Source organism: Aplidium turbinatum, chromosome 6, assembly GCF_918807975.1.
Source record: "Aplidium turbinatum chromosome 6, kaAplTurb1.1, whole genome shotgun sequence".
NCBI classification, from domain to species: Eukaryota; Metazoa; Chordata; class Ascidiacea; order Aplousobranchia; family Polyclinidae; genus Aplidium; species Aplidium turbinatum.
This window is the reverse complement of record NC_137477.1, coordinates 11,355,421-11,382,957: the sequence shown is the minus strand read 5'-3', so window position 1 is coordinate 11,382,957 and position 27,537 is coordinate 11,355,421. Positions and strand designations below refer to the sequence as shown.

Below are 27,537 nucleotides of genomic sequence, written 5' to 3'. Positions count from 1 at the left end.
GTAGCCTTCCAGCTTAGTCAGGGAACATCGTGAACCTGGGGTGGTAAAAGGATAGACTCCCGGCCCCAGAGGCTCAGACGCCAACGACGAACAATCAAGCCTTAACTATACTTTTAGCTTTCTTGAACTTGTAAAGCTTTCTTACAATGTTAGGCAGTCCTTTCAAAGCAACTGACAGATCAGCAGCTTATTTTTTAACGTTTATTTTATAAATTATGCACAACGATATGGACAAAGCAGTTCTGCTACTTTGGAAGGTCCATATTCCAAAAGATGATCATAAGTTTCAAAATAAAGGATGTTGCGCTGCTCAGGGTCTCCATACAGTCCCGCAAGTTCAGGTATGTATTTTGGAGATCCAATGGCCAAAACAACAAACTGCAAGCAAAATAATTTGTAAATACATGCATTCATATTTGTTATTTAAGCTTAATAACCGAAGACTCAAACAGAGCATCATAATTCATATTCTATTGCAAATAACCAAATATTTCAGTCGGCTTACTCTTGTTAGATATCATGCTAATCTTAGCGGCCTTGTTAACCCGTTAAGTGCGTAATTAAATTTTTGAAACTCTTCTTACTGTGCGTATTTAATTTGATCACTCGCAGTATTTTTCGTCGCATTATTGCTTGCTAGGATATTGGGGAATCCCCATGACGCAGCACAATACGCTTTTGTTTAATTTCCCCTTTGTGTCTATTGCTTTACCTTTTCATCGACTATTGCAGAGAAGTCTCCGGCTGGACTATTGTTTTGTGGTGTGATCACATTACTCTCAACTGATTATACCTTTCACCATTGTGAAATTATTCAACTAGTTGTTTAATGTTTATTATGAAGACAAAAATACATCAGTTCACAGAACAGAATAATTTCTAAGCATTTATAGGACACTAAACAAAGTACAATCATGTAAGTGTAGTTTGGAAATATTCAAACTGTATCATTTTCTGACGTTTGTTCTAACATTAGCAGCAACAACCCTATTGTTTTGTTGACTATATGTTACAAAATACGTTTTCGAACACAAGAAAATATATCTGAAACTGCTTGCAACATTACATCAAAATGACTTCACACTGACTGAACGCGCTTGATGTGGTTCGAATTTTATACACCGAAAGGAAGCCATTTCAGAAAAAAAAACATTTAAGATGAAATCTTTTTATTCTTGCGATTGTGATTATATTGTAGGTGAGTGCAGAAGCTACCTAATATTGTCCAGAAGCTACCAAACAAAAATATAGAAATAGAGTGATTTAGGGATTAATGATTTCCATCAGGCTGCAATCGTTATTGTAGTGCAAACAATGCATCTATGTTTCTTCACACGTCATAATTGCGCCTTCCAGACAAAGCGAATAAAGAAAAGCGAAATTAAAAGTGCCATGAATAGCTGCGATCACGAAAACGACAATTGTCGTCTTACGCACAGCAAGAGCGACTGTCTCGGACGACAATTGTCGTCATACGCACTTAACAGGTTAAGGACACAACAAAACGATCATACAAACTACAAGTTAGTTGTCTTGTGACCAAGTATTGGCTACCTGTAGCGTTGACAAGGGAGCCCTGAGGGCATTTTGGGACAGGGTCCCAGAATAACTTTAAGGGCCCAGAAACGTGAAAAAACAACAGAGTAATTTTTGGATACAGTGCGCTTTTCTCATAAATGTTTTGATTTTGGGCCCAAGGATCTTATTAGTATCGGCCGCAAACATTCTCTCAACATACGGCCCTGTAAGTTACGCATACGATATGACGAAAAACAATCGTGCATGAAAATTTTTCTCATCAACAATTATCCCTGCTAAACATTCGAAGACAAATAAAAATAAATATGAAAAATAGCTCGCGACACTCCAGAGTATTTTAAATGGCACACTATTGGGCACCGCGGCACCCGGGTTAGGAACTGCATAAGGCAAAGCCACGCTCAGCTCAAAATACTTTGTAGTGTAGACAAGGCCAGTGCCAGTCTTTAAAGTGTGCGAACTTTGCGATTGTACAATGTACAGGGCACGCAATTTACTTAGAAAATACATCAGTTTTTGTCATTACCAAAGGAATAAATTTAATTGGATTCGCAAGCAAGTAGGCTACCGGTGTCTTAAAGTCAATTGCGACTTTAAGGTGAGGCAAGTGCTAAGGTTGTCGCCTCGGGCCCCATTTACAAGTTTACGTGCTTTTAGGCCACCCACAACATTTCACACGCATTTTGTAGCAATTACATATTTCTAGGCGTAGCCTATTACGTTTATATTGTTTGAAACCCTGAATGCTGTTGCCACTTTAACAAGTCGAAATTCTGCCACTGAAATTGATTAGAATGCAACCGCCAACCAATCACAACATGTTATAAGAGGCTACCGTCCAATTGTGATCCTTCTCGCACTCATCCAGAGAGTTAATGCTTGTTTTGAACTTTATTTGGTAATTACAGAAGAAAAAGAGCAATAGAAGTAGTGGGAATCGAACCCGCGTCAATGAAATGACTATTTTCTACCCCTAACCCTAACCCCTAAGCCAACCAGCTGACAAAAAATCCATCACTTAATTTGCTTTCTATCATCTTCTTTTCGCCATTTTTTACGTCACTTAAACCGTAGCTTGTGATTGGTTAGCGGTTTCATCCTAATCAATTTCAGTGGCAGAATTTCGACTTGTTAAAGTGGCTACCGTTTAATGCTTCCGTATCTGTGTATGCTGCTGAAGGCTACAATAGTTGATCCATGACGGATTTGTGCATTGTTGCTACAAGTCTGCAACAAGAATTTTGGCGCTATAGCATCTTTGCATGCATTTTACATCATTTACTATATAGCTCTAATGAACTAAATGGCATGCTTAGCGTGGGCTATGCCCAGTGCCGGATTAAGGGTCTGCTGGCCTGTAGGCACATTTTATAAGTGGCCCGAAAATCAGGGTTGCCAACTAAAAAAAATTAGAATTATCAGTGTTGCCGAATCTGTCACAAAGATCGTTGTTGCAATTGTCACACAGGGTACCTTGCAAAAACTTGGTCATATGCCTAACTAAATAACACCTTCGCGCGTTTTTGCATTGAAAACGCGTTAACTAGTTTTTGAAGGTCAATCTTAAGGAGTAGATCGCTTTCAATACACAAAAGTGCCAGTGTACCAAGACGTTGTTGACACATTGTTGATCGTTTAACGTCTTTAATTCGTTTCAGTTGTGAAAACGAGCGTTACCCCCGAGCAATTCGTAGCCATTAGAGACAAGTAGGCTACATTCTAAGTGCTACTTCAGTGTTCGGAAATGCATTATAAACACCAGTAGTGTGCAGCATTTTAAACATTTTCTGGGCACTTCCTATTGCTGCTGTTTCATCGCGTCTTTGCTATTTATAGTCTTTATACCAGCACATAAACTGACGAAATTCTGATGGGAAGTCGGAAGACAGGTCCTTTGAATACACACCAACCAGACCTGCAACAGCAACATCCATGTCTTTAACAGACATGGAGTCGTACTCAGTCAAAACCCCAAACCTCTGCAGCACCATGGAATATGCATTAACACAACATAACGCCACGTTTGTTTCGTTGCGTCACCCAACTGAAATGCAAATTTTTAAAAACATCAAAAAGGAAGTGGCAACATGTTTCAACTTGTCTTTTTTAACGATTTTGCAAACTTTAATTCATCTGGAAAAACAGAGCTATTCCTAAAAGATAAATACTTATTAATTTAGAAAACAATTATTTTGAAAACATGACTAACTTTATTGATTTTAAAGTGGCCTGGATTTTTGACTGGCCTGTAGGCACGTGCCTACTTTGCCTAATGGTTAATCCGGCACTGGCTACACCATAACCTTAAAATTGTTTTACTGCATGTCTGAAGTTTCCAATTGCTAATGTAGTCTGTCGAGTAAGTTGATGTCTAACGAATTTGTATAGAAGTTACTTTGGGTAATGTAGAATTTACTTTGTAAATCGGTTTAAAAGTAAACCGATTTTCGTAAAACAAATTAGATCGTTGTCATGGGGGCGGGGGCCCGCAAAGCATATTCCTCAAGGGCCTCCTTACGTCAATTGTAAAAATACGGATATGTCACCAGCAACATCGTAGCCTACATGCAGAAGATGATTCTACAAGGTTTTCATAACAAGCAAAACTAAAACATGTATCATGCATACAATTTCTTCTGGAGTAGCCTACTACAGAGGTTGGTAAAAGTAGGCTAGCCTATAACCTATCCCTCTAATTAGTCTAATAAAAGAAGACAATAAAGATTTTTGTAATCACCCCATTGGTAGACCATGACCTCAAGCAGACTACTGTAAGGTAACCTATGATTAATTTTTGCTGAAGTAATAAGGCATCAAAATATTTTTAAAGGTATAAAAACAAGCAAATACAGTTTGAAAGGCTCTTAGACTTAGTCAGTTGTAGGATGTGACAGGAGATTTTACAGTTTTGTGTCAGGAATGTTGGCAGGCCTGGTTCATTTGCAGTGTCTAACAGACTTAGTGAACAAGCAATCTCTAGCATCTTAATGAAGCTTAGTAAAAGAGTCAAACCAGGGACATCTAATACAGAGCGATGCGACGGCTCGCAGCGATTAGCCTACCTTTTTTTGATGATGCTAGGACGGTAGTTGCGATCATACCGCTCTTTTTTAATTACAAAAAGTTGTGTAGTAGGCTACTACTGGCATAGCCAGATAGCCTATAGAAAAACAGTGAGCAAATGTGATGTAGAGCATATTTAAAGAATATTTATTTGGAAACACACTTAGGTTACAGTACCAGGAAGCTTTTTTTCTTGACAAAGCCTTTACAGAAGGTTAGGTGCAAAAAGCTTGAACTTTCAAACCTGCAGTAGGCTATAGCCTAATTATTAGCTGCGAATGTGCCAAGCTTGTCCTGCTAAATAAGTAGCCCCAGGCCATCAACGGTTGAGCGCTGAAGTCATGTAGGCCTACAAAAACAAATTGGAGCTGCAAAATCCTTTCTCTTGTCAGACGTATCAACAGTCTTCGCATCCGCCTGTTTTAGATATCCTGGAGTCAAACAACATAGCCTACTTTTCAATTTGAAATTCAACGCTTTACCAATTTGTGCCAATGTTGAGTGGTTTAGTGCCATAATTTTATAACAATTTATTCTAAATAGTATGTTGGGATGATTGTTTTTAGATTTTCATTTACTTCCGCAAAAATATGCAAGTCCAAATTGAAAATAAAAACAATTGTTTTTATTGACATTACCAGAACGCCTTTTCTCAATAAGATTCGCGAAGGAGAAGCTATGCTATCGTTAGGTCGTCCATCCGTGAAAAGAAAAATTACGTTAGGAACATCAGGTCGGTCTCCATTGGATTCTTTGAAAACGACACTGTCGACATATCTCAAAGCTGCACCTGTCTTTGTTCCTGTAAAAAAAATAGCATAGCTTATTGCAGCATGAAGTCATAGACTGAGTTTTCCATGGCCAATGTTATGTAAGATATGACTATATTTACAGTATGATTATTGTGATGTTTTACGTTGTCTTGCGATCAAAGGCTAACTTGAGCAGCTGCTGTACATGGATCATTCAACTTACTTATCCTGAAAGCCCCGTTCTCTTTCATGACACAATTTCTTGAAAACGTGTTATGGATCATCTTGAAGATTAGTGACATGGAGTTACAACAAAATGGTTAGCCGTTGTCGACTAAACGACTTTTAATTGTTGACAACATTTACTGTAAATTGAACTAAAGCTGTCTGCAGATGACTAATATGTGTAGGCCTACAGCCGAAAGCGTTTACAATTTTTAATTTGTTTTGGTAAGGTATAAAGATAAGCTACTCCCATACTCAGTTAGTTACTGAGCTTTGGGGAATGAGAAGATAAGGTTTTTATCATACTAACCCTTCGGCACTAACGAGAGTGGGGTGGCCAGTTCCTTTCTCGCGGCGGCCTTTCTTTCAGCAATTATGCCCACCCAGTTCATTACACTCTGGAAAAATGTGAGCGGTGTTTATCGACAACCAGCTTAAGCCGGGAGGCAAACCAGGTAGGCTATACTTTGTTGGAAAGTCAACACCTTATCCTCTGCGCCAACCTACCGTTGGCGATTTGGTATATTGTGTTAAATGCTGTATCGTTGCTTGGTTATTGTCATTGATATGGTTCAACATATAGCTACCTCTCTACCAAAATTGTAGCCTGCCTACCTCTACCTAATGAGGTGGTGTCTTTAGGTAGCCTAAGCTAAACTTTTTCATTGTTAAACCAAAAAAGAAATCCCCTAATTCTAAAGTTATTAGTTGTTAATTCACTGGTTCCATGACTCGTGCTGCCAGTTAAGCGCATCTGGTAACATTATCTAATGCGACATTTTTATCTCACTTCTGACACCATGTAGGCTATTGTTGGTCTCGAATAGTAATAATTATTAAGCTATGGTTTATTTGCTGTCGCTCTACAGCTGCTAAGGTCTTTTAGCGACAGAGCTCATTTTTTTGAAGTTTTGTGTCATATTTATGATGTCATCACATTATTACCCGACTTATTCTCATTGCGTTATGCAAGTAAGAACACAATTGGTACCGTACTGGTTTTAAAGTCTTCGGTATGACCCGAGCTGGAATCTATCTCAGACCTTGGTTTACCAGCACTAAAGCCGAAAGCGATACCTTATCGGCCACTGAGCTGGTGTTGGTCTCGAATGAACCACAAAAACCTCAGTCACCGTTGATGTGGCGTTCAAAAGAAGGTATGGGCACGGTAGCTGCAGCACGGTAGCTGCTGCAGTAATCACAGGAATTTGTTTGGAATGGTAGCTTACAGACTATGCAACTAACCAATTGGTAATACCAGTCAATTCCAAACGAAATGATTTTGAATGCAATTATAAGGACAATGTTTTAATCAATTCAAAGCCTAAGGTAACCAATGCAACGCTAGTAATGGTTTAAGCGCCTGACTTTACGAACGAAGAAACTGCAAAATCAAAGAGCGCTGGTTTGATTTTCGTGGTGTGGGCTTGAGCAACGCATTTCAAAGACGACTGACACCGCTCGCACCCTTGGCCTATCCAGAGTGTAATAAATTGGGTGGGTCTATAGTTACTGAAGGAAAGGGAGCCAAGAGAAAAGAACTGGCCACCCTACTCTCGTTAGTGCCGAAGGTCTAGTATAATGAGAACCGTATCTTCTTATTCCCCCGATGGTAAGATTCAAGTATGGGACTCACTTTTACCTTTAGGCTACCTCTCCATTCAAGGGCAGGTAATGGATGGAATAGCTCACAGAGAACAACATTTCAGCAGAAAGCAGAAACTTCACTCTGTCAAGCTCGTTGTCGAGCCTGCAGAAGCGGTTCAAAGCCTCTACATTCTACAAGTATACAAAACTGCCAGAATTAAGCTCTCAAAGAAGCTTTTCCAGTCTGAGGATAAAGATTCCCACATATCAAATTATTCGTTGCTAATGCAAAATCAGTCCTAAGCAGTTATTTCGAAATGGAAAACTGGTATCGTTGATATATTCTGTGCCGGCTAATACTAAAATATAAACATTTTTTATTTTTTTTATTATAAAGAAACACAGTTGAAATTCCCCTCTTCACTCATAAACAGAATTCTGCTTTAGTCACTATGGTAGGCTAAGCCTACTAAGGACTTCAATATTGCTCGGTGCTAACTACTCGTAGTGAAATCACGATTAAATTTTAAAATCCTTAAAACGCACTTACCACTCCCATCGTAATTAATTTTTCTTATAGCTTCAGCATAAGACTCTCGATCGTTTAAATTGCTGTTGAAATTGAACTGAAAGTAAAAAGCAAAGGTATGGCAAATGTTACAATCTATTGAAATTAACTTTAAAATTTAAGTGGCTGCCTGACTTCTCGTTTTCATTTGTACTTAATCTATAACCCTTTTTCTTGCATTGTATTGTAGGTTACCACACAAGTGCAGCTATATCGTTCAAACGTGGAAAACTACGTATTCAAACAAAATGTAGGCTACTTTAACTGCTGGAAAAAAATTATTCGGTGCAAAATCTAAATTTTAAATGTAATGGATCGGTTCAGACAAATAAATGGGGCTATACCCTGTATTCGTTTAAAATTCACTAATTTAGTCTGATTTCTTTAAACAAACGAACACTACCTACTACTGTTATACTGTATATTCAGTAAGTCGGTGTAAGTACCATAGAGTTGGATCAAACCCACAATTTTCAGTTTAATTGTATTACAGTTACACCCAGTGTTTTTTTAAGGTGTTTTAAGGGACCGAAACGGTCCCCCAAATTTCTCCAGCGGTTTCCCAAAATTTGGACTTGCAACTACAGTAGAAAAGTAATGGTTGTTTCTCGCTATGTCTTGTCGATAATACGAATATAGCCTACGATCAATAGTTCACGTCCGGAAAAAAGAATAAGTGGAGATAGGCTACAGCTAACAGCTGAATCAAAGAGTTAGGCTATTCACAAAAGAAGTGCACCTTCAGATACTCGTCAATGTTTATTTCTGATTTATGGCGCATATTGAGCAGTTTTTACGTGTGGAAACATAACAAGCAGAAGCCTGCCAGTAGCCTAATAAATAATTCGTTTAAGCAAATATGGCTATTTTTTGGTATTTAAATGAAACACTTGCGGTCTCTTAAAACTACTTAGCGGTCATTCAAACCAAACCTTAAAAAAAACCTGGTTACACCATCAAAGTTTTTAATTATGTTACAATTACATTACAATTTAAAGAGAGATGTTATTTTTTTCAACCATAAACAGACATTATTGAGCAATAACACAACATTTAACATCATAAAAACAAAATAGCAAACGCTTATAAGGGCTATATGCATAGCGGAAAATTATAATTACAATGTTCTGAAATTTTCAAGTTTTCACAACGCTTACTTTCGAATGCAATTAATTGCACGTTTTCATTGCAAAAATTAAATGTTTCAAAATTTGTGTCCATCGACCATTGGTGCTGAAGTAGGGGGGGGGGAATATTTCCCCCCAATATTTTGGCAGCATCCCCCCAATAATTTAGAAAAAAATTATTTGCTATGAAGTTGTAGGCCTAACTTACTTCGATTTAGTTGTTTGCAAGCATCCCAAATTGCTGTTGTTTTTATTAACCTCGGCCGTGGCCGAGTGGTTAGCGCGTTGGGCTCGCAGTCGAGAGCCTGCATGTTCGACTCCAGCCACCCGCACTTGCTGTTGTTTCTCTGGGCAAGAAACTTAACGATAATTGCCTCTACCTAGTGATCGATTTCGAGTAATGGGTAGTACCAAATTTAAGTCATAAGTAAAGTAGACAACCGGAAAACAGACATTGCCGTCGGCTGCAGCGTGGGTCAGGTGTATGTCGGAAGGCGTACACCGATGCATAGCGCTCAAGTCCGCTTTCCCGCAATGCAGGATAAAGATAAACAAACAAACAAAAACAAATTGATGTTTGATCACAGTTCTAATTTGTCTTGGATTTGACGCTAGACAATGAAGGACCTTCATTGAAGGTATTAAGGACTAGTTGGACCAGGTCACTGGACACGCCACTGCAGTAATGCTTATGAGGAGACTCATTGTATTAATCTCCTGTGCAGGCCTTGTGTATTTCTGGTATGCAATGGACTAATCTCTTGCGTTTAAACGCAGCTCGTAACTGTATTGTCTGCTGTTCTACTTTTACGATAATCGCATCAACAACTTCGTCTAGTTAACTTACATGCATGTTTTGTATCATTCTATCCGCTGCAGTGCTTCAACACGTGAGTCGTGACACTAGGTCAGGGTTGCTAGGTTGGCCTGTTTGGGGCCAACTTTCAGAAATCTGGCTCTTTTTGAAGCTGTTTGGCCCCCAAATTTTTGGTTGGCCGTTGGCTCTTTGTTGGCTCTTTTTGAGCAGGCTGAGAACTATTTCTTAGATTTTTCTGTAAAGCTTCAGCAATATGGAAATAAAACGTATTGTTTTGGCAACTCTAGACTTTCTGATTTTTCATCCTGTTTTCTTTTCATACGCGGCTCTGACCGAGTCTAACATCAGCATGACCTTTTTCTAGTGAGTTGAAGGATTGCCAGGTTGGCTTTTTTGAGGCCAATTTCAGAAATTTGGCCTTTTGAAAGCCAGTTAGCTCTCCAATTTTGGGTTGGCTTATTGGCCCTTTTTGAAAACCAGTTGGTTCTTTAAATTTTAGTTTAGCCCTTTAGCAGTGGTTCCCAACCTTTTTGTTGTCACGGACCCCTTTAGACAAATTATTAATTCTGCAGACCCCTACCTAAATTTTGCCTGAAACTCAATTAACATACTATTGACTATTTTAATAATTATGCTACTCAACTACTGTACTGTGTCATATTGCATTGCCGCTATGACTCCTGCGGCAAATATAAGATTAAACAGTTGCTCAAATAAGAAAATGAATTAATTGTTCAAGACATGTCAGCAGTATTTGTATATTAAGGAGATCTAAAGTGTCATGCAGTGGCCGAGTGGTTAGCGCGTTGGGCTCGCAGTCGAGAGCCTGCATTTTCGACTCCGCCCCCCGCACTTGCTGTTGTTTCTATGGGCAAGAAACTTTACGATAATTGCCTCTACCCAGTGATCGATTTCGAGTAATGGGTAGTACCAAATTTAAGTCATAAGTAGAATAGACAACCGGAAACAGACATTGCCGTCGGCTGCAGCGTGGGTCAGGTGTAGCCTACGTCGGAAGGCGTACACCGATGCATGGCGCTCAAGTCCGCTTTCCCACAATGCAGGATCTCTCTCTGTAGGTATCATGGCTGATACAGCCCTCGATGTACAATGATGTTCCAGCAGGATAAAGATACAAAAAACAAACTTTTTCAACGTAAGCAAATTTAATGAGGGGGCTGTTGTTGCCTTTCCTGAACTAAACGACTGAACTGTGGTTGAGTTTTTGACAATGCAACACGCATGTCATCTACAACGTCCAGGCGATTTCGATGTTTAGTTTTTATTGTAACAAGAGCTGAGAATCCTGCCTCGCAAAGGTAAGATGTACGGTAGTAGATATATTGTGGTAGATGTAGTTTAAGGTCAATGTACACACTGTAGGCAGCAGCATAGATTTATTTTAATGCATGGCTTACCCGTACAATTTATTCTTGCGGGCTTGAGCTTGACACATTTGCATTTAAAGAGAGAAATGAAAGTAAAAAGATCGCTTTTCGTTTTCATCAAGGTAATCATGGACCCCCAAATGCTTTCTCACGGACCCCCAAGGGGTCCGCGAACCCCAGGTTGGGAACCACTGCCCTTTAGTTTTTTTTTGGACCTTGTTTGGCCGTTTTTAAAGTGTTATTATTATTGTGTTTGTTGGACTTGATCTAGGAAGACTAGGATGCCAAAGAAGTAGAAAGCAGGATATGAGAGCGGTAGGAAATACAATTGTACGGTAATTGGGGAAAAACTTAGCCTACCACAGACATTGTGTACGCTGTGAACTCGAATGGGAGGATGATGGTGAATTGAATGAGGAAATGTTTATCTGTTAGATAACTTGCTTGGTGGAATTTATTCGGATCACATTCTCTGCATGCCTTTTTGTAAATTATGTTTATTGTGTTCTTCTCGCCGTGTCAATTATTTTGTACTCGTGCGTTGTTGACCAAAATAAAACAGTTCATCACCGTTTATTTGTTATTGTTGTGTCTCTCCAGAAGCATGATCTTACATGCTGTATGGTCAGTGGCGTAGCCAGAAAAAATTTTTGGGGGGGGCCAAATATTTGATGAATTGAAGAGAACGACGAAATGTTTGATTTAAGACATCGCCACCTGATGTGCAGTGGCGCATCCTGGTTGGTTAAGCAAGGGAAGCAATAAAGCTGGTGGGGGTTAGAGCGTGCCGAAGGCACGCGTATTCTAGGGGGGTCCTGGGGCATGCTCCCCCAGAAAATTTTTGCAAAATTACACTTAAATAATGGATTATAACGCTTTCTGGAAACACTTTCAGGGTAATATTTGTATGAAACTTATTAGCAGATAAACAGCTATTAACTTATTAAAGGTAGCTCTTATCTACGCACAAACGGGAAAAAACTGCGGCTAAAATTAGAAAACACAAAAAACTCAGCTACACAAAAACCCTACAGAGTAAGCGATTCTGAAATTGCTTCCACAGATTAGTTAAAAGAAGCGTAAATCGCGTAAACTTTGCGCGATGTACGATTTGCAAAATTTATTGGTGTCTTTCTGTGTGTCTAAAACAAGTCCTGGGGGGTGTTAATAGCCAAATGTCTTGGAAAACAATATAAATTTATACAAATTATATTATATTTTCAACAAAGGGTTCAACTTCGGAATCCAAACTTTGAAAATTTGGGGGGGTTATGGCCCCGTTTGCCCCCCCCCTGGCTACGCCTATGTGTATGGTATGTTATGTTTCAGTGCTGCAATGTCTGTGCTACTTCTGGAAATAACGTTAAACTGGCTGATTGATTCCTATTTCAAACAATAATGTTTGTCGATTTTCCTTATTTTTGTGTACATAGTACGGTAACTATTTACTAAGGTACCTATTACTTTAATTATTTTGTTTACAGGTGAAATATGTGGCTATACAATAATGTGTGGCTAAACAATAATGTTTGTCGATTTTCCTTATTTTTGTGTACATAGTACGGTAACTATTTACTAAGGTACCTATTACTTTAATTATTTTGTTTACAGGTGAAATATGTGGCTATACAATAAATATGTGGCTAAACAATAATGTTTGTCGATTTTCCTTATTTTTGTGTACATAGTACGGTAACTATTTACTAAGGTACCTATTACTTCAATTATTTTGTTTACAGGTGAAATATGTGGCTATATTGCTAAGAATGTGTTGCTAATTCAGTGAAATTGCTTCTTAGTACTTGAAAATTGAGTTGGCCGTATTTTTGGCCCCTTGTTTTAGAAGTTGGCTCTTTTTTGGCCCTTTTTGAACGTGCAGTTGGCCCCTTGCCAAATTTACATCTGGTAACCCTGCACTAGGTATTTAAAGAAAGCTGTTTGCCAGGATCTTAATTGTGCAGACAATTCAACAAGCAAACTGCGGCCAACCCAACGAGATGGTTGTGCAGGGTGACACCGATACAGTCAACGGTGGTCAACTATCATGTCATCACGAAAACTTTGTCAGAAATTGTTGCATTGAAATCAGTTTATTGACAGAGTTATGTCTGAACTGACCGAACGGTTTGAAAGTAGCCTGAATTCCGATTCGGCAAAGTATAAAGAACTTGCACGAATTTTCAAGACCGGCTTAGTTCCTGAAATGATCCAGAGCTGAATAGACAATCGATGAGTTATCAAATTGATTCATTCAGAAAGGCAACAGAAGCAAAATTTTTGTACGATTCTAAAAGTGCTTACCAGGTATTGTCCGAGTTGGAAAAACCTCTCTATTCTGAAATGCTCCAGCTGATTAAGATCATCTTAGCTCTGCTGCTTGTGAGAGGTCGTTTTCTAATCTTCGTGGATTGACAACCTGGCTGAGAAATACTTTGGGACAGGAAAAGTTGAATGCTAGCATTGTTTGCAACATTCACCAAAATATTCTTAATGACATCAGCATAAATGACAATGACATTGCTGATGAGTTTTCAATACCCACTACCGTAAGACGCAATATGTTCGGTTGTAACAAGTTCTTGTGATGTGTTTGAAAGTTATTAATTAGTTTTGTCATAAATTTGCAGATGTTCTTCTGTAGCTTCGATTGTTTTCAGTCTCTTCACTAGTGACTTTGTCCTATAGTGCACTAAGTGTAGTGATTCTAGTGAAGGAGAGGACAAGAAGAAAAGTATAACTTCTGTTTTTTTTTTGGAAAAAACTAAGTATTCATTGGAAGGTCATAGGTTCAAATCCGCAGGAGGTACCAATTTTTCTTTGCCTGTTTCTTAATGTTGCAGCAGTCATTCACAAGAGCACTGGTAGTACTTTTATCTCCATGATTTCTTATCTGTATATTATGCTGTTAGCAGCTAATTTACCAAGGTCCGGTGATTGTTTAATAAACTCAATACCGGTGCCATTAAAATTGTCTATAAAAAATATGCATCCCCCCCCAATGTCCAAAATCGTCTAAAATTTGACATAAATGTTGATTTATCTCCCCCAATCCTCAACTAACTTCGGCACCACTGCCATCGACGATTTTATAGTTTGTTTTTTTGAAAGACAAGTAGAATTGCATTTGATAAAGATTAGGTTACAAAGAAATCCCTTTGACCCCAACTAGCGGCTCAATAATAGTACTGATACCACGCGTGCAACTTGCAGTAGTCTACCAAATGTAATTGTAATTTGGACCATTTTTTTTTTTAAATTACAATTACACAACAAAAGTCTCAAAGATAATTGTATTTACAATTACATGAAAATGTGTAATTAATTACATTCAATTACGATGGTAATTGATTCAACTCTGATAAGTAGGCTACTAAGTTGAAATACTGACGGCATAAAGTCTATAGGCTTCTTACTGTTCTTACCTCGTTGTAAACAGCGCGGTTGAATCTTATGAAAGCAAACCTTGCTTTGTTTGGACCAACTTTGAAATACCTAACAAGTGGTAAAGTACATTTATTTAATGAAGTAATAGCCTATAGTGAAAAATATTTCGCCTCAATTCACTCACTATATAAATTATGTATTCATTACGCCTGTACAAAATGTTGACGCCCCATAAATGAAAATGGCCTAAATATTTTTTGTTTGTGTTTTGAAATTACTGGAATAAACATAAAGTTATTCGAGGCTTTTTTAGGCAGTTAGAAAAAGATCAAGAATAGTTTATTCTTGATCAAATCATGAAAACTACTAATTTTAAGTGTCAAACCTTTTATTCCCGAGAGAGTAATTAAAGTCGGCTGGGCACCCAAGTAATATTAAGTTGATTGTTTGATATTGCTTTAAAACAATGAAGTATAATAATGCGTCAAAGAAACGAATCTTAACTTTCTCGAGAACTGAACCGGAAGAAAAACTTGTTTGGCAACATTGCTACACTTTTATTAGTGTACTCACATGATAGTTTCCGTAATAAATGACAGTATCAACTCAAAATTGTCATATCTGACTGAAGAAGATGAATCAACAAGATATACAACATCGGCTTTCAAATTAGGAGGGCAGGGTCCTGAAAGTAGCATTCTAAATTAATGTTTAAAAAATGACTGACTTCTTTTTTTGTGCAACTATACTTACACCAGCAAAGAGTCTGATTCCGACCCAGGAATATCTAAAGAACATTCCGACCAAGTAGCCTATTAAGCTACCAAGGAACCAAAAGCCTAAAACCATTACTAGTAGCCTCTCTTGTCAAGGAAACTCAATGCTTTCTTTACCTTCACCAATAGCGGCTGCATAGTCTGGCGGTTAAAGCCCTGGCTCGGCGTTCGAAAGGTCGCCGGTGGCTGTGTCTTTGGCAAGACACTTAAAGGCATGCCTGAAGGTGGGACCCGAAGATTTGCTTCCTTGTCTACCCATCCATTTAATCTAAATATTCAACTACTGGGCGTAAGCCTGCTTCCATCAAAAACTTAGAAAATATGACAATACGTCGACCGACGTAAACACATTGCTCACTCACTCAGTTAGTCATCAATTGAATTAAACAATGCAAGATGTAAAATCTGCCTTGTATATCATACGATAGGGAAAACGTGGGAATACCTCGGACGAGTTTTAAAGTTTCACAAAAAAAACTATGCACTATGCAACACTACTGTAGGCTATATAATATTAGCAGCATAAAAAATGAACTAAAAATGTGAATTACGATCGTTATCAGTTCGGGCGTATAACCGGACACCATTAACCATGGATTAACATTGTCTTTCGAAACATCCCTCATCAAAGACGACAGTTCGTCTGTTTGCACTCCAGTGTCCTGTTATAATTGATGTAGAAGACTTTTTGATGGTCGACCCCTTTTTTATGCCATAGTTTGATTCCCATAGACGAGTATTCGAAATTTGTTGTTGACTTCACAAGCAAACGATCTGTCAGCTGTTACTGTAGCTTCGTGTTTTGATCGTATCAGTGAGAGGTGGCAGATCACCCTGGAGGTTTTTACTGGTAAAGTGCTGCTTTCAGCAAATGTTAAGTGACTTTCTTAGAAGTCTAGTACCGGTATAGCAGCCATTGAGACGATCCTATATATACTATATGTTGGAGTCTCACTTTCACCATAGAAGGTCAAGAAGCTTGAATAAATATTACCTAAAACTTGCATTTTAACTGATGACGTTCTGAAGCTTCAAATGTGCGATTTTTTGTCAGACTCTAAGGCGCCTTGAAATCATTTTTTAAACTCGAACTCTATACTTCAATAAAAATCCATCGAGTTTGTTGTCTTGGTAAGAGAAATTAAACTAACCGGCATCGAAGTTGAACTTCATCTTCTTTTGTCGTTATTTAATATTTATCGTTTTCAAATCAATTTTTAAATGTGTTTCCGCATTGGTGAACTGTGTTAGCCTACCAGTAACCACCGAGCAGTGCAGTCCAAAGACACTCTAGAACTAGATTCAAATGGTCAACACTCAACAGTTTGCTTGCTTATTCTGCAATTTGGACAAATTGGCGTATTTTGATGACACAATCGCCGACTTTATGTTTATACATGAAAGCAGGAGGGATTTGGGGTTCATGTGCAGTAGTGCACTGTTAGTGTCAGTTTCGTGTCAAATTAAGAATAGAATCGTAATGATTCCATTACGAATTGTTTTTCAAACTACTTGCATATTGCCTACAAGTTCGAACTTACCAACATCCTCATAGCAACATGGTTTAGGGTCACCGACCCATCTTGCATTTTTGTAACAGAGAAAACCAGTGTGGTCAGGTGGGACCAGCCTGTATCCTGCATTGCACTTGTATTTACACACTGATCCAAGTTTTGACTTTCTTGAACAAACATATATTGCATTATCAACTTTGGGAAGAGGTTCGGAACAATACAAAGCTGAAAAACAACACAAAATATGAAGTCATTATCCTGGAGGTTAAAGATTTAGAGTGGATGGAAAAGCAAGAAAGTCAATCTTTACCTTTAGTCAAGTGACCTGCCAAAGACTCAGCAAACAAGCTCTTAAACGGTTTTGAACCGACGACGAACCGACGACCATCCGGTGCCCTTTCGAGTGCCATATAAAGCTCTTACCATTCGGCTATGCAGCCGACAATAAAGTTAAGAGACCAATCAATAAGCATTGCAAGTTGCAACAGCATTGATTTTTATCAAGCTGAAATAATTCTTTATAACAGTGAAAAGTCGGCCATACACTTTTTGACCAAATTTTTTCTGCAGTGATGATGATAAATGAAATACTGTCGAATTTTAATATGTGTATTATTGTCACGAGAAAGCAACGATTTTCATAATGATAACAAGTGGTTTGAAAACGTTAGTTTACACACACACGTTTGACAAACTTTAATTAAAACCTTGACATCAAAAATACCAACAAGAACTCCTTACTTGCTCCAAAATAAGGTTGCTGTTAGTTAGATACTCATATTGCACGTTTATAGTTACCGATTGAAGTCACTGCAAACAGATATTTTGCATTAGCCGTTCTACCACCCAGTCAGCAAAGGTTCGTGGGGCCCACTTGGGCTGCATATGGGTTACCCACATTGTATTGCGTGGGCCCCAGTACCTATGTGTCCACGGTTTGCAGAAATGTCCCAAGTGGGCAGCCCACCTACGTCTAATGGGTGGGCAGCTTACCATGAAACCATTATTAAAATGTAAACCGCCGTCGCATTGTATCGTTGTATATATTCAATTTTTATGATTATTGCACTTTAATATAGCATAATGGACCGGTGCGAACGTATATTTTATAATTTTTCATCATGGTGGGTAGCCCACTTCATGCCCACAGAAAGCCCAGAAAGTTTATTTCAAGAAATGAAAATAAATTCCCAGATACATTTTCATGATATGATAACATTATTAAGATAAATTCAATAAAAGATGTCGGGAATCGGTTGTAAAGAAAAAAATATGAAGTAGGCCGCGCACTTGGAGCCTAATCGGAAACATCAGATAAACTCACCTTAAGCCCACAAGCCCACGAATGCCCATGGAAATCCCACGTGGGCCCCACGAACCCTTGCTGACTGGGCAGGATGATCATGATAGGATAACATTTTTTTTCAAAACAATATTTTCTACAAAAATTTGTATTCATGTCTCAGAAACAATCTAAATAGTTCATTAATCTATTTACCTCTGCAGTACGGAATACTTGATGACCAAACTCCCACTCCACAGGAAGAACGTTCTTGGCATTGTATGGAAGATTCTCCTACTCTTACATAATACGGAGGACACGTAAACCTATGCAAATAAAATGGACTAAAAAAATATGCAGTTTACAAGCAACATCAACTGCGAGGTCTCAGAGAGGTTTAAAAACCTTTCTCGGAAGCAAGAAGGCATTTTGGCAGTTGAGAACTATGTGGCATGAATTATATTGGTGCGATACTGATGAGGTCAGCCTTATGGGCGAAACACGTGTCTATAACTGTCAATTCTTGCTACACTCGACTGTCGAAAAACACATGTTTTTGGAAAAGTCTTGATTGCTAGTGTGGAGACTACACCGGTATGGTTAGCGAAACACAATGCTCGCTGTTCTATAGTGAGTAGTCAGGTAGTGCTGACGCCAGGAAGATCGCTCCTTCTCAACAGGTAGCCTGCTACTGCTCTATTTTAGAGCAGCCATGGGAGTAATAAAAGTTGACGGGTGCCGTCATATTTCTCACTGCAGAAAATAGCTACTTTAGAGGAAATACTCACTGAGAAGTAATTCACACACATCAACATTAAATTGATAGCAATTGTGTAATGATTTATTCAGTGGATTAAAACATTCTGGTTTGAAACAATGGCGCCAAGGATGGAAACAAAATTAATGGGTGTCAATAGTTCATGATCACTAGGCTTATAGAGCAAGGTTATTAACGGCATTGCACAATAAGGCAGGAAGACAAATATTCTTTATTTATAGAAAAGAGACTTGATTATATTTTTATGATTACGGCTTTTCAATTAAAAACTTTTCTAAAATAACATAAGATATGTGTTTAAGATAGTCTTGAGCGGCCTAACCAAACGTTAATATAGATTATATAGATTTCAATGAGGCTTGTGCAGGCAAAAAATACAACAAATCACACATTATTTCAACAAAAACGTAACCTGCTCTAGAAAAATTAAAAGCATTAGTCAGAAATATAGCTTAGCTTAACTTTTAAAGTGAGCTTCTACATTTTAGATCAAAACACTTCTGCTGTATACACCTATGCTACTGCATGTTACGTACGTGCAGTTGGTCCCAACGTTAAATCCATTTGTGCAGAACAGTTCAATAACAGCGGTGGAGATGACCGGGCAAGAACTGATGGTAATACATGCTTGGTTTTTGTCTTCTTTATGTAGAAACGCTTCTACCAGAAAAAACAATTTTCTTACAGGTACCATTTTTTTTTCAATGTAGGCTACAGTATAGCCTAAGCTTGGTCGTTAAGCCTAAGATAAAAAGTACTAGAAAGAATAGAAGTGAATTATCGTGTTAACGTCAAGTCTTTCCAAACACAGCGGCGTAGGCTACATTATTGTAAAACGCCCTTTCCAGCGTTGCGCAAGTGCTCTTACCTCCACAGTAATAATTCAATGCAATTTTTTATTTAGCATAACTAAAAATATCATTACCGGTATGACTTGCAAATTTTATCTTACCTCTTGGTGAAACAAAAAGGATCACAAATACTCCGTAAACGACAGAGAAAGTCTCCATGTCTGACATTTATCAAGCAGTAGGCTATTTGAAGTATACAATTGTGATCTTTAGCTCTAAAACAGAAAACGCAGGGTGGAAAAAAGATATGAAAAACTATAAAGAATAATTCCAGTTTTAGTTTGTTTTCTAAAAGTTAAAAAATATGTGACTTTGAAAAATAATTCATCTCCTGCATTTTAAATAAATTATTTAAGACAGTAGGCTATTGTTTGTGAAAATAAAGTACCGTATGTTAGTTGTCTGTTTTGCAATAATCAACATTAGGCCTATTTATTTTACGCCCATTGCAAATACATAGGCCCACCAGTAGCCTAGACTGGCAAATGACTGACGCCAGCCAACAAAACAGCTGAAAGCAGCGAAGAGACAAAGTCTGCTAGCTATTGTTAAATCTTTGTTTTGTTGCTTAGCCTACAATTGGTCTTATTTATCACCCCTATGCTATGTGCTTTACTCAGTGATTGTAAAGTTGCAAATTAGCCACTACTTTTGAAACCAATATCGAATTGAATCAATAGCAATCTTGACCTCAAAGAGATGCCAAGGGCTATCAAGTTTAACTAAAAGGTTTTTCAAAGATCTACTGTTTCCCTGATTTCTTCAAATATCTCCTCGACTCTTCCTAAGGGGAAGGTCTAGTTAGTTGAGCCAGAAATCGATGTTTCTGCAATAAAAATTTAACGACAAACTTTACCAAAAATCCGAATCCATCATGATAAATTTCAGTCTTTTGCGGTTCTTGTGAGCTTGTTTGTGTTTGCGACTGACCCCGATTCATATCATTTATCGGCATTTTGAAATTTAAATTCAGCCGGCTCAAATGATACCCTAAATTTCACGGTTGAGCCACCCATTGTTCACGGTTGATCCACTATGATTTTACTTCCAAAAGATATACCAAAAGAGAGCTCAATCTGCAACAAACACAATAAACTCTTCTCTTGAACATCTTGCAAATAAACAATCAAAAAATGTTTAAACTGTGTATTGTGTCTAGTGTCTTAAAATGAAATAACAGTGAAAACTGAACGAACAGAAATTTATATTACTGAAAACACTGAGAATCATTGAATAGGAAACTTTGACGAAGGTGCTTTTACCTTTCTGAAAGGATTTTGCGAGGTTTGTGAAGAAAACGAACATTAGCAACCAGTGGCGTTGCTATCGAAAAATATAAGGGGAGGAGTGCTAAAAAATTACCCTCAAACTGGCGCATTACAGAAAAAATTACTCTTATGGAAGCTTAAGGGGGCAGTGGACCGCCCCCCGGCTACGCCACCAGTTCTACGCATCAATTACAGTACGGTACAACAAAATTAGGGCAGTACGTAAGGACCATCGGCTCATAAACTACTTTCTTTATGACAAAGATATGGCTCAACCGTGAACATTGCAAGTGGCTCAACTGTTAACATCGCCGCCATTTTCAAAATTGATAAAAAAATTGCCAATAACAAACTGGCTAATCAAGCAACGAGAACTACTAAAACAAAGAGTAAGTTACCTTTACCTATCCCAGAATTTCGATTAAGACAACGATGAAACAAAAAATAACACATTTCTTATTTCTCTCAAAACTACTTTTACCTACCATTTTACATTTAACTGCTTCACAATTTTTCTGCTTGTAGAAAATCCCTAAAACTACATGTGCTGTTGAAAAGGAGCGATCTTCCTGACTGCCGAGAAACACTACATGTGCTGATGGACTTCACGTTTTTCCATATTTTCGTTATTAAACGGTTGACTAATTATGCACGACGTTGCGATAAAACCGGATGGATCAACCGTTACCCGGCTCAACTAACCAAACCTTCCCCTAACCATATATGTTTACAACACACAGCTTACTTGCAGCAAACTTTATATCGACACAATTATTGAGTTTTCTTTTTACGTTTTGAATAAACGAGGCATGATATTGACTTCTGTGTTTGTCAAAACTTTAATTTAAGTTTAGCAAGCCAGGTAGACATTTCACGAATTGTGACCTCAACAATTATAAGGACAGAGGAAGTATGCTACAAATCAGACTTCGTGCACTGACATCCCATCAACTCTCGATAAAAGTCAAAAAGCGTATTTTTCTTGTTTGTGCATGAAATGTACAATGAATAGCTTTAAAAGATAACATGACTAGCGAACTGGGGTCAAGAAACCTCACTTTCCGAGTGAACCACGAAAATCATTCTAATAATAAGTTACACGCTAATAGTGTAGGCATAGAAAATTCTTGGCGGCGACGAAAAAGAACTGAATAGCGAGATTATAAAGATCTTATTAAACATTTGCTGTCATTCATTTCACGGCGGTCTATCGCAAATTTATCGAAAGAAGGCGTATGTTGCCGACATAAAATCTCAAAATCTTACCGAGCGGAGACCCATCAAATTAAAAACCTATAGGCCTACATTGGAATGATAACACAATAAACACGAGTGACTTTGATTACTCTTTTACACATCTCAGTGCATATAGGCTAGTGCACAAAAAACGAATATCCTTTAACCTATGGACTTCCCAATGTTTTCAAATGAGAACACGCTTATTTAAGCAAACAAACGAGAAATTTGAAAAAAAGATTATTTCAAAATGTTGTGTGCGAGTAGCTACAGTGGCGCCGGCAGAGGGGGGGCAGGCTGGGCAGCTGCCCCCCTTCAATGTTTTGGGCATCATCTTTATATATTTTTTATAATAATACTTATTGTTATTAATTTTTTAATATTTGGATCCCAACCTGAAGTCAACTCAAGTTGCAAGGGGGGGGGGGGGGGGGGTAAAATCTTTCTCTTTTATTTTAAACTTGCTCTTCTTGCTGCTGTTATTATTACGATATTTTGTGATTCTATTTACGTACTTCGCCTGCTGCCTGTCACGTAACCCGGCTGTTCAGCAGATTGGCTCTTGCTTGGTTCTTGAGTGGTGGCAGTGCATACAGCAGTAGGTCATTCAATGTTTCAAGGATATAATGTAGATTTAACTCAACGAAGTCTACTAAAGTAATACAGTAAGTAACCAGTGGTTTGATGACTATCTCTGGCTGGAGTATTCAGAAGCTAAGGATGCCACATTTTGCTTTCCCTGTCGAGTTTTCAACAGCTTGGTATGTTATAGTCCTGTTAATATTAGTTAAAGTTTATTCTATTAAACTGCAATTATGCTCCACCGGTGTTAAATGATTTTTTATTCTTAATGTTTCTTTATCCTATCCACGAAGATTTCATGCGCAAGATAAGGACGATAAAGTTTAAAACACAAAATGAGCGAACAATTATATTATATACGTATGGTCACAGCGGTAAACCATATAATCTCTTCGTGGGAAAATTGTAACATAAGATTCCCAGATCCGTTCGTCTGTATGTAATGACCGAAAAGAAACACTCTTCAGGAAACGTCTATTCGAGAATTGTATTTCTGTAAAAATAGCCTCATAGCTGTCGAAAATGGGGTGCAACGCGATACACCACTAAAAACTTGTCACTACAGAACAGATTACTTGGATAAAAGACGGAAATTTTCGTCCAGCTGACAAGCACTAAGCAAAACAGTTAAACATGCGACCAACCTCTTCAAGCAACAATTTTAAAATGACTAGAATAATTTGCGATATCTCAAACTAACGTAAACAGTAACTGTGACGCAATAGTGAAAGACATTGTCACGCAATTCAAACAGGTGTTCAAAGGTGGTGATGCCATGTTTCATGTTTAAACAGGTTTGATACAAGTCTTACGAACGATGGTGCAATTTTGGCACATTTTTAGGAAAAATTCCATGACGTAATACGCTAAGATTCAGTAGACCTGAACGGTTTTTATATGACGTTTGATTAGGTGAACAATTGTCTGGAACAACGTATTAAGATGCAAAAAATGCAGTATGACGAACTAATGCAACTAAAGTCAAGATGTTTCTACGTTTATTGGACGTTAAAATAGGTTTCACTTGTAGTAAAATTCTTTTCTCATTCTTTTATTTCTGGGGATATTGATGCTTATTGCCTTTAAATCGGAAGACTTGCGTCCCGGCGAGCAAGATTGTGGATTTTTTACAGCGATTCAACGCCCTACAATGTTGAATCGATGTAAAATCAGCAGATTTAGCTGGCTGGGGTTGGCGTTTTACGCAGAATTTCGCTAGCCATTGCAGTTGCAGGTCCCATACAGAATCAAACTGTGATTTATTTTGAATTTTATTTTTTTCAACAGATCAGACATGTCAAAAATGTATGAATTTCGGTAGGTTATATTGCAGTAGACAATAGCAGTAGAAAACAAGAGAAATTAAATAATATATCACTGTCTTACATGTCTTGCACCAGTGGCGTAGCCAAGGGAGGGGGGTTTGGGGGTTCCAACCTTTCAAATTGAACTTACGGATGTTAATACATTGTTTGCAAGGAAAGCTTTAACCTATTATGTAATTTCACGTCAAACTGTGCAAGGATGCAAGCCATCTGTAACTGCTGAGATCGCTTGTTCGATCTAGATTAACGTCTAAACAGCTATTCGTTATACAAAACTGGAATATATCAGAAATAAAGTAACTTCATTGTCTCAAAGCTTTTTGTTTGACACTCATCAAGATGTATGACGTCTATGACGTTACATTTTCTAAACTTTGGGTTGACTTTAAAGCATAAAAATTAGTGACTTACAGGAATAAGATTGCTTTTTGGATCAACCACGGAGAAAATTTATAAATAATAAAACTGTAGTAATCTCGCAACAAAAAGCAATCAACCTATGTCTCTAAAACAAAGTTTGCCTAATTTTAAACGAAACTGCATTAAAAGGGCGAGTTTTGCCAGTCCCAAACATTCAAATATCTCAGCCTGGAATTAGCAACAAGACAACATAGAGACTTAGCTTTATTTCCGAAAAATGCCGAAGAAAACATGATGTTATCCTTTTGCTATGCCACCGAACAGCACCATTTTACAAGAATATTCATACCCACCATTTTGTTGAAAATGCTTTCAGAATGCACCAAACTGGAAGTAATTTTTCAAAATTTTCTGGGGGAAGCCCCCAGACCCCCACCGCTAAGTGTCGCCTTCGGCAAACACGCCATCGGGCTTCGCCCGCCGGCCGTCAACACCCCCCCTTCAAAATTTCTGACTACGCTACTGTCTTGCACTGTCAATATTTTGCCCCCCCATTGTTGAAGGTGTGGCGGCGCCACTGAGTAGCTAACGCAAGAATATGACATAAATATTATAAACTATTCTATAGGTTATGGGTATTAATACTGCAATATTAACAGTTTTGTGCAAGATGCTGTGAGAGTCATTAACTTTATCAAGAGTCGCGTATTCAATAGCCTACCGGTAGTCTACCATTCTACCAGTAGTCTATTTTTGCAAGTTTGCGTGGTGAAATGAAATCGAAGTTTAAAATCCTTTTACTGCATTGTGAAGGAAGGTGGATTTCAAAAGCTAAAGCTTTAAAAAAGGCTATTGTTTAAATATGAAGTCATGGTTTTTGCAAATAGAAAAAAATTCAGACATTGGTCCTCCATTTTTGCAATGACATCTGGCTTTTGTAGCCTATTCAAGCTGTTTGTCAGATTTGTCTTCAAAAAGTTAAACATCCTGATAGGCTACAAAAGGTTTGTAGCGGTTGGGGATGGGAAAGCTATCTGATCAATTTTTAGACTCAACAACGGTCCAACCTCTACTCTAAGGCGTAGAGATTACGGCAACGTCTTTTGGAAAGGAGGCTATTTCTTCTTTGAGGGAGACGACCAAGGTAAAATATCTTGCTTAGTTTAGTCAGTTGATACTAAACCTAATACTAAAAGTTAGTTCTGACATGATAGCAGTGCAGCTTGTCGTTTGAATCTGTGCGAATCAGCGTTTTCAACGTTGACACAATTAAAACAAAATAGTGCTCCAGCCTAACCAGCATTGAAACAGCCTTGAGACCAGCATTAACCAGCATTGAGCCCACCCTGAAGCTGCTTTGTGGCTGAAAGCAGTCGCACTCATCACACTGAATAGCCTAAGTGTGTTTGCTTTTTTGTTTTGCTTCTAGCAGACTAGGCTACGTGTAGCCTAAAGCAGAAGGCTAGGCTTAGAATACCGGTAGCTTGTGTTTTAGCTTTTGTTCGAATTATGCTTTTCAATAATATCACAAATGTATAAGTTGATCCTGTTGTGAACCTTGTGTCATTTTAAGTTGTAAGATGCGATGTATAGGCTAACCTACAGCCTAAGTTCAAAATTACATCATCGCACGTTAAGCAAAAATCTTTGTAGGCCTACAGCTGCATAAAGTCAACAAGCGGAAAAATATTTCGAGAGTCTTTCTTTGTCCTAGGGACTTTACTTTGTCCAAATGTCCTATTGTGTCCGTCTTTCCAGAGTAAAACAAAAAGTTTTCAAAGTCAAAAACGACGTAAAATTCCATCAAAAGAGAAGGCAAAACATGTCAATTTTTTCTTGCACAGCCCTTCAAGCGGCCAGCCCCTTATCTCATTCCATTATTATTATTCACACCTGAAGCTACTGTTTTGTTAATTTCATTTCAATTATTCTTGTTAAAATTAATTCTCCTGCCATTTTTTGCAGATAGGCGTTTTTCAGCTTGCTACTGCCATGCAAAAGTTCCGATTGAATGAAATTGTAAATTTCAAATTTTTCGAATTAGTTAAAACTAGTTAAAACGTAGAGTATGGGGGAAATTTTTTTGATTAAATCTGGCAACACTGTTAACAGCAGTTTTAGCGGGAAACCTTAATAATTCTTATTTTGTTTATTTGTTAAGTTGGTTGTTATTATTGTTTGTCAGGGTAAGCGTATTGATTGGAGTTAGTGTTTCGATTTCAACATTATTTTGTAAGCTTTAGTTTGTCTCCGACTTTTAGTTGAAGAAAAAATAATACTTGCCATAACATAGCAGTGGTTGTAAAAAAGAAGTAACAACAAAAATAATAGGTGTGTTTACCTAGGATGCATCCTAGTGAAGTTTGTACCCTGAACAGTTCGTACCGATCAGCGACTTCTGTTTTTTTGATTTTTTCTCTCGATCTTTTCCTAACCCTAACCCTTTTAAAGTGTTTGCGGAAACTGCGGAAAAACGAAAACTGCAATCAGCGACTTTGGCTTTGTACTATTTTTTTCTATCAATGTTTTCACTTTGTTTGCGAAAACTCCAAACAGCGACTTCGGCTTTTTTAAATTTTTTCTCTCGATCTTTTCATGGTACGAACTGAGGGTACGAACTGTTCAGGGTACAAACTAGGTTGCACCCGTTTACCTAGCCTACTATCCTATTTATTTGGCAGTGGCTATTTGACCGGTGCCGGTCTTTGAATCTGAAACACTACGGTATTTGACCGGTCATGATGTCACTATATAGGCACTTCTTTCTTTTTCTCTTTCAAAGCAAAAGACGAGAAGAGTGCCTATATAAGTTCTAAATTCAACTATTATGTTCAACTGATTGGGCGGCGCGTAGGATACATCTCCGGTTGGTGTTCCGGAGGGAATGAGTTCGATACTACGCGGAAGCGTTTTTTTTTTTTAAGTTTTAACTAAATTTTGACTCGAAGTGACTCAATCATTAGGCTGCTGCTTTTTTGTGGTCAATTTTTAATTTCAGAAGTCTACAGCCTAATTTTTTATGTCTTTTCAACTATGAGTAATAAAGTCAGAGTTTTTTAATTTTCTTGAATTTGAGAATTTCTCTGGATAATTTTCCGTTCGTCATAAGAGGATG

At 37.9% G+C, this 27,537-nt stretch overlaps 1 protein-coding gene across 1 annotated transcript; it reads right to left on the bottom strand.

Annotated features, from left to right (window-relative positions):
- Window positions 1-213: 213 nt before the first annotated feature.
- LOC145772400 (matrilin-3-like) lies at window positions 214-19,945 on the bottom strand. The gene is made up of 9 exons (XM_082584277.1): window positions 19,753-19,945; window positions 19,337-19,460; window positions 18,239-18,348; window positions 16,768-16,965; window positions 15,024-15,135; window positions 14,489-14,558; window positions 7,717-7,792; window positions 5,241-5,404; window positions 214-378 (listed from the first exon to the last, which is right to left on the bottom strand). The coding sequence occupies exons 1-9, from the start codon at window positions 19,817-19,819 to the stop codon at window positions 214-216; spliced, it is 1,086 nt and encodes a 361-aa protein (XP_082440403.1). The 5' UTR covers window positions 19,820-19,945.
- Window positions 19,946-27,537: the final 7,592 nt, after the last annotated feature.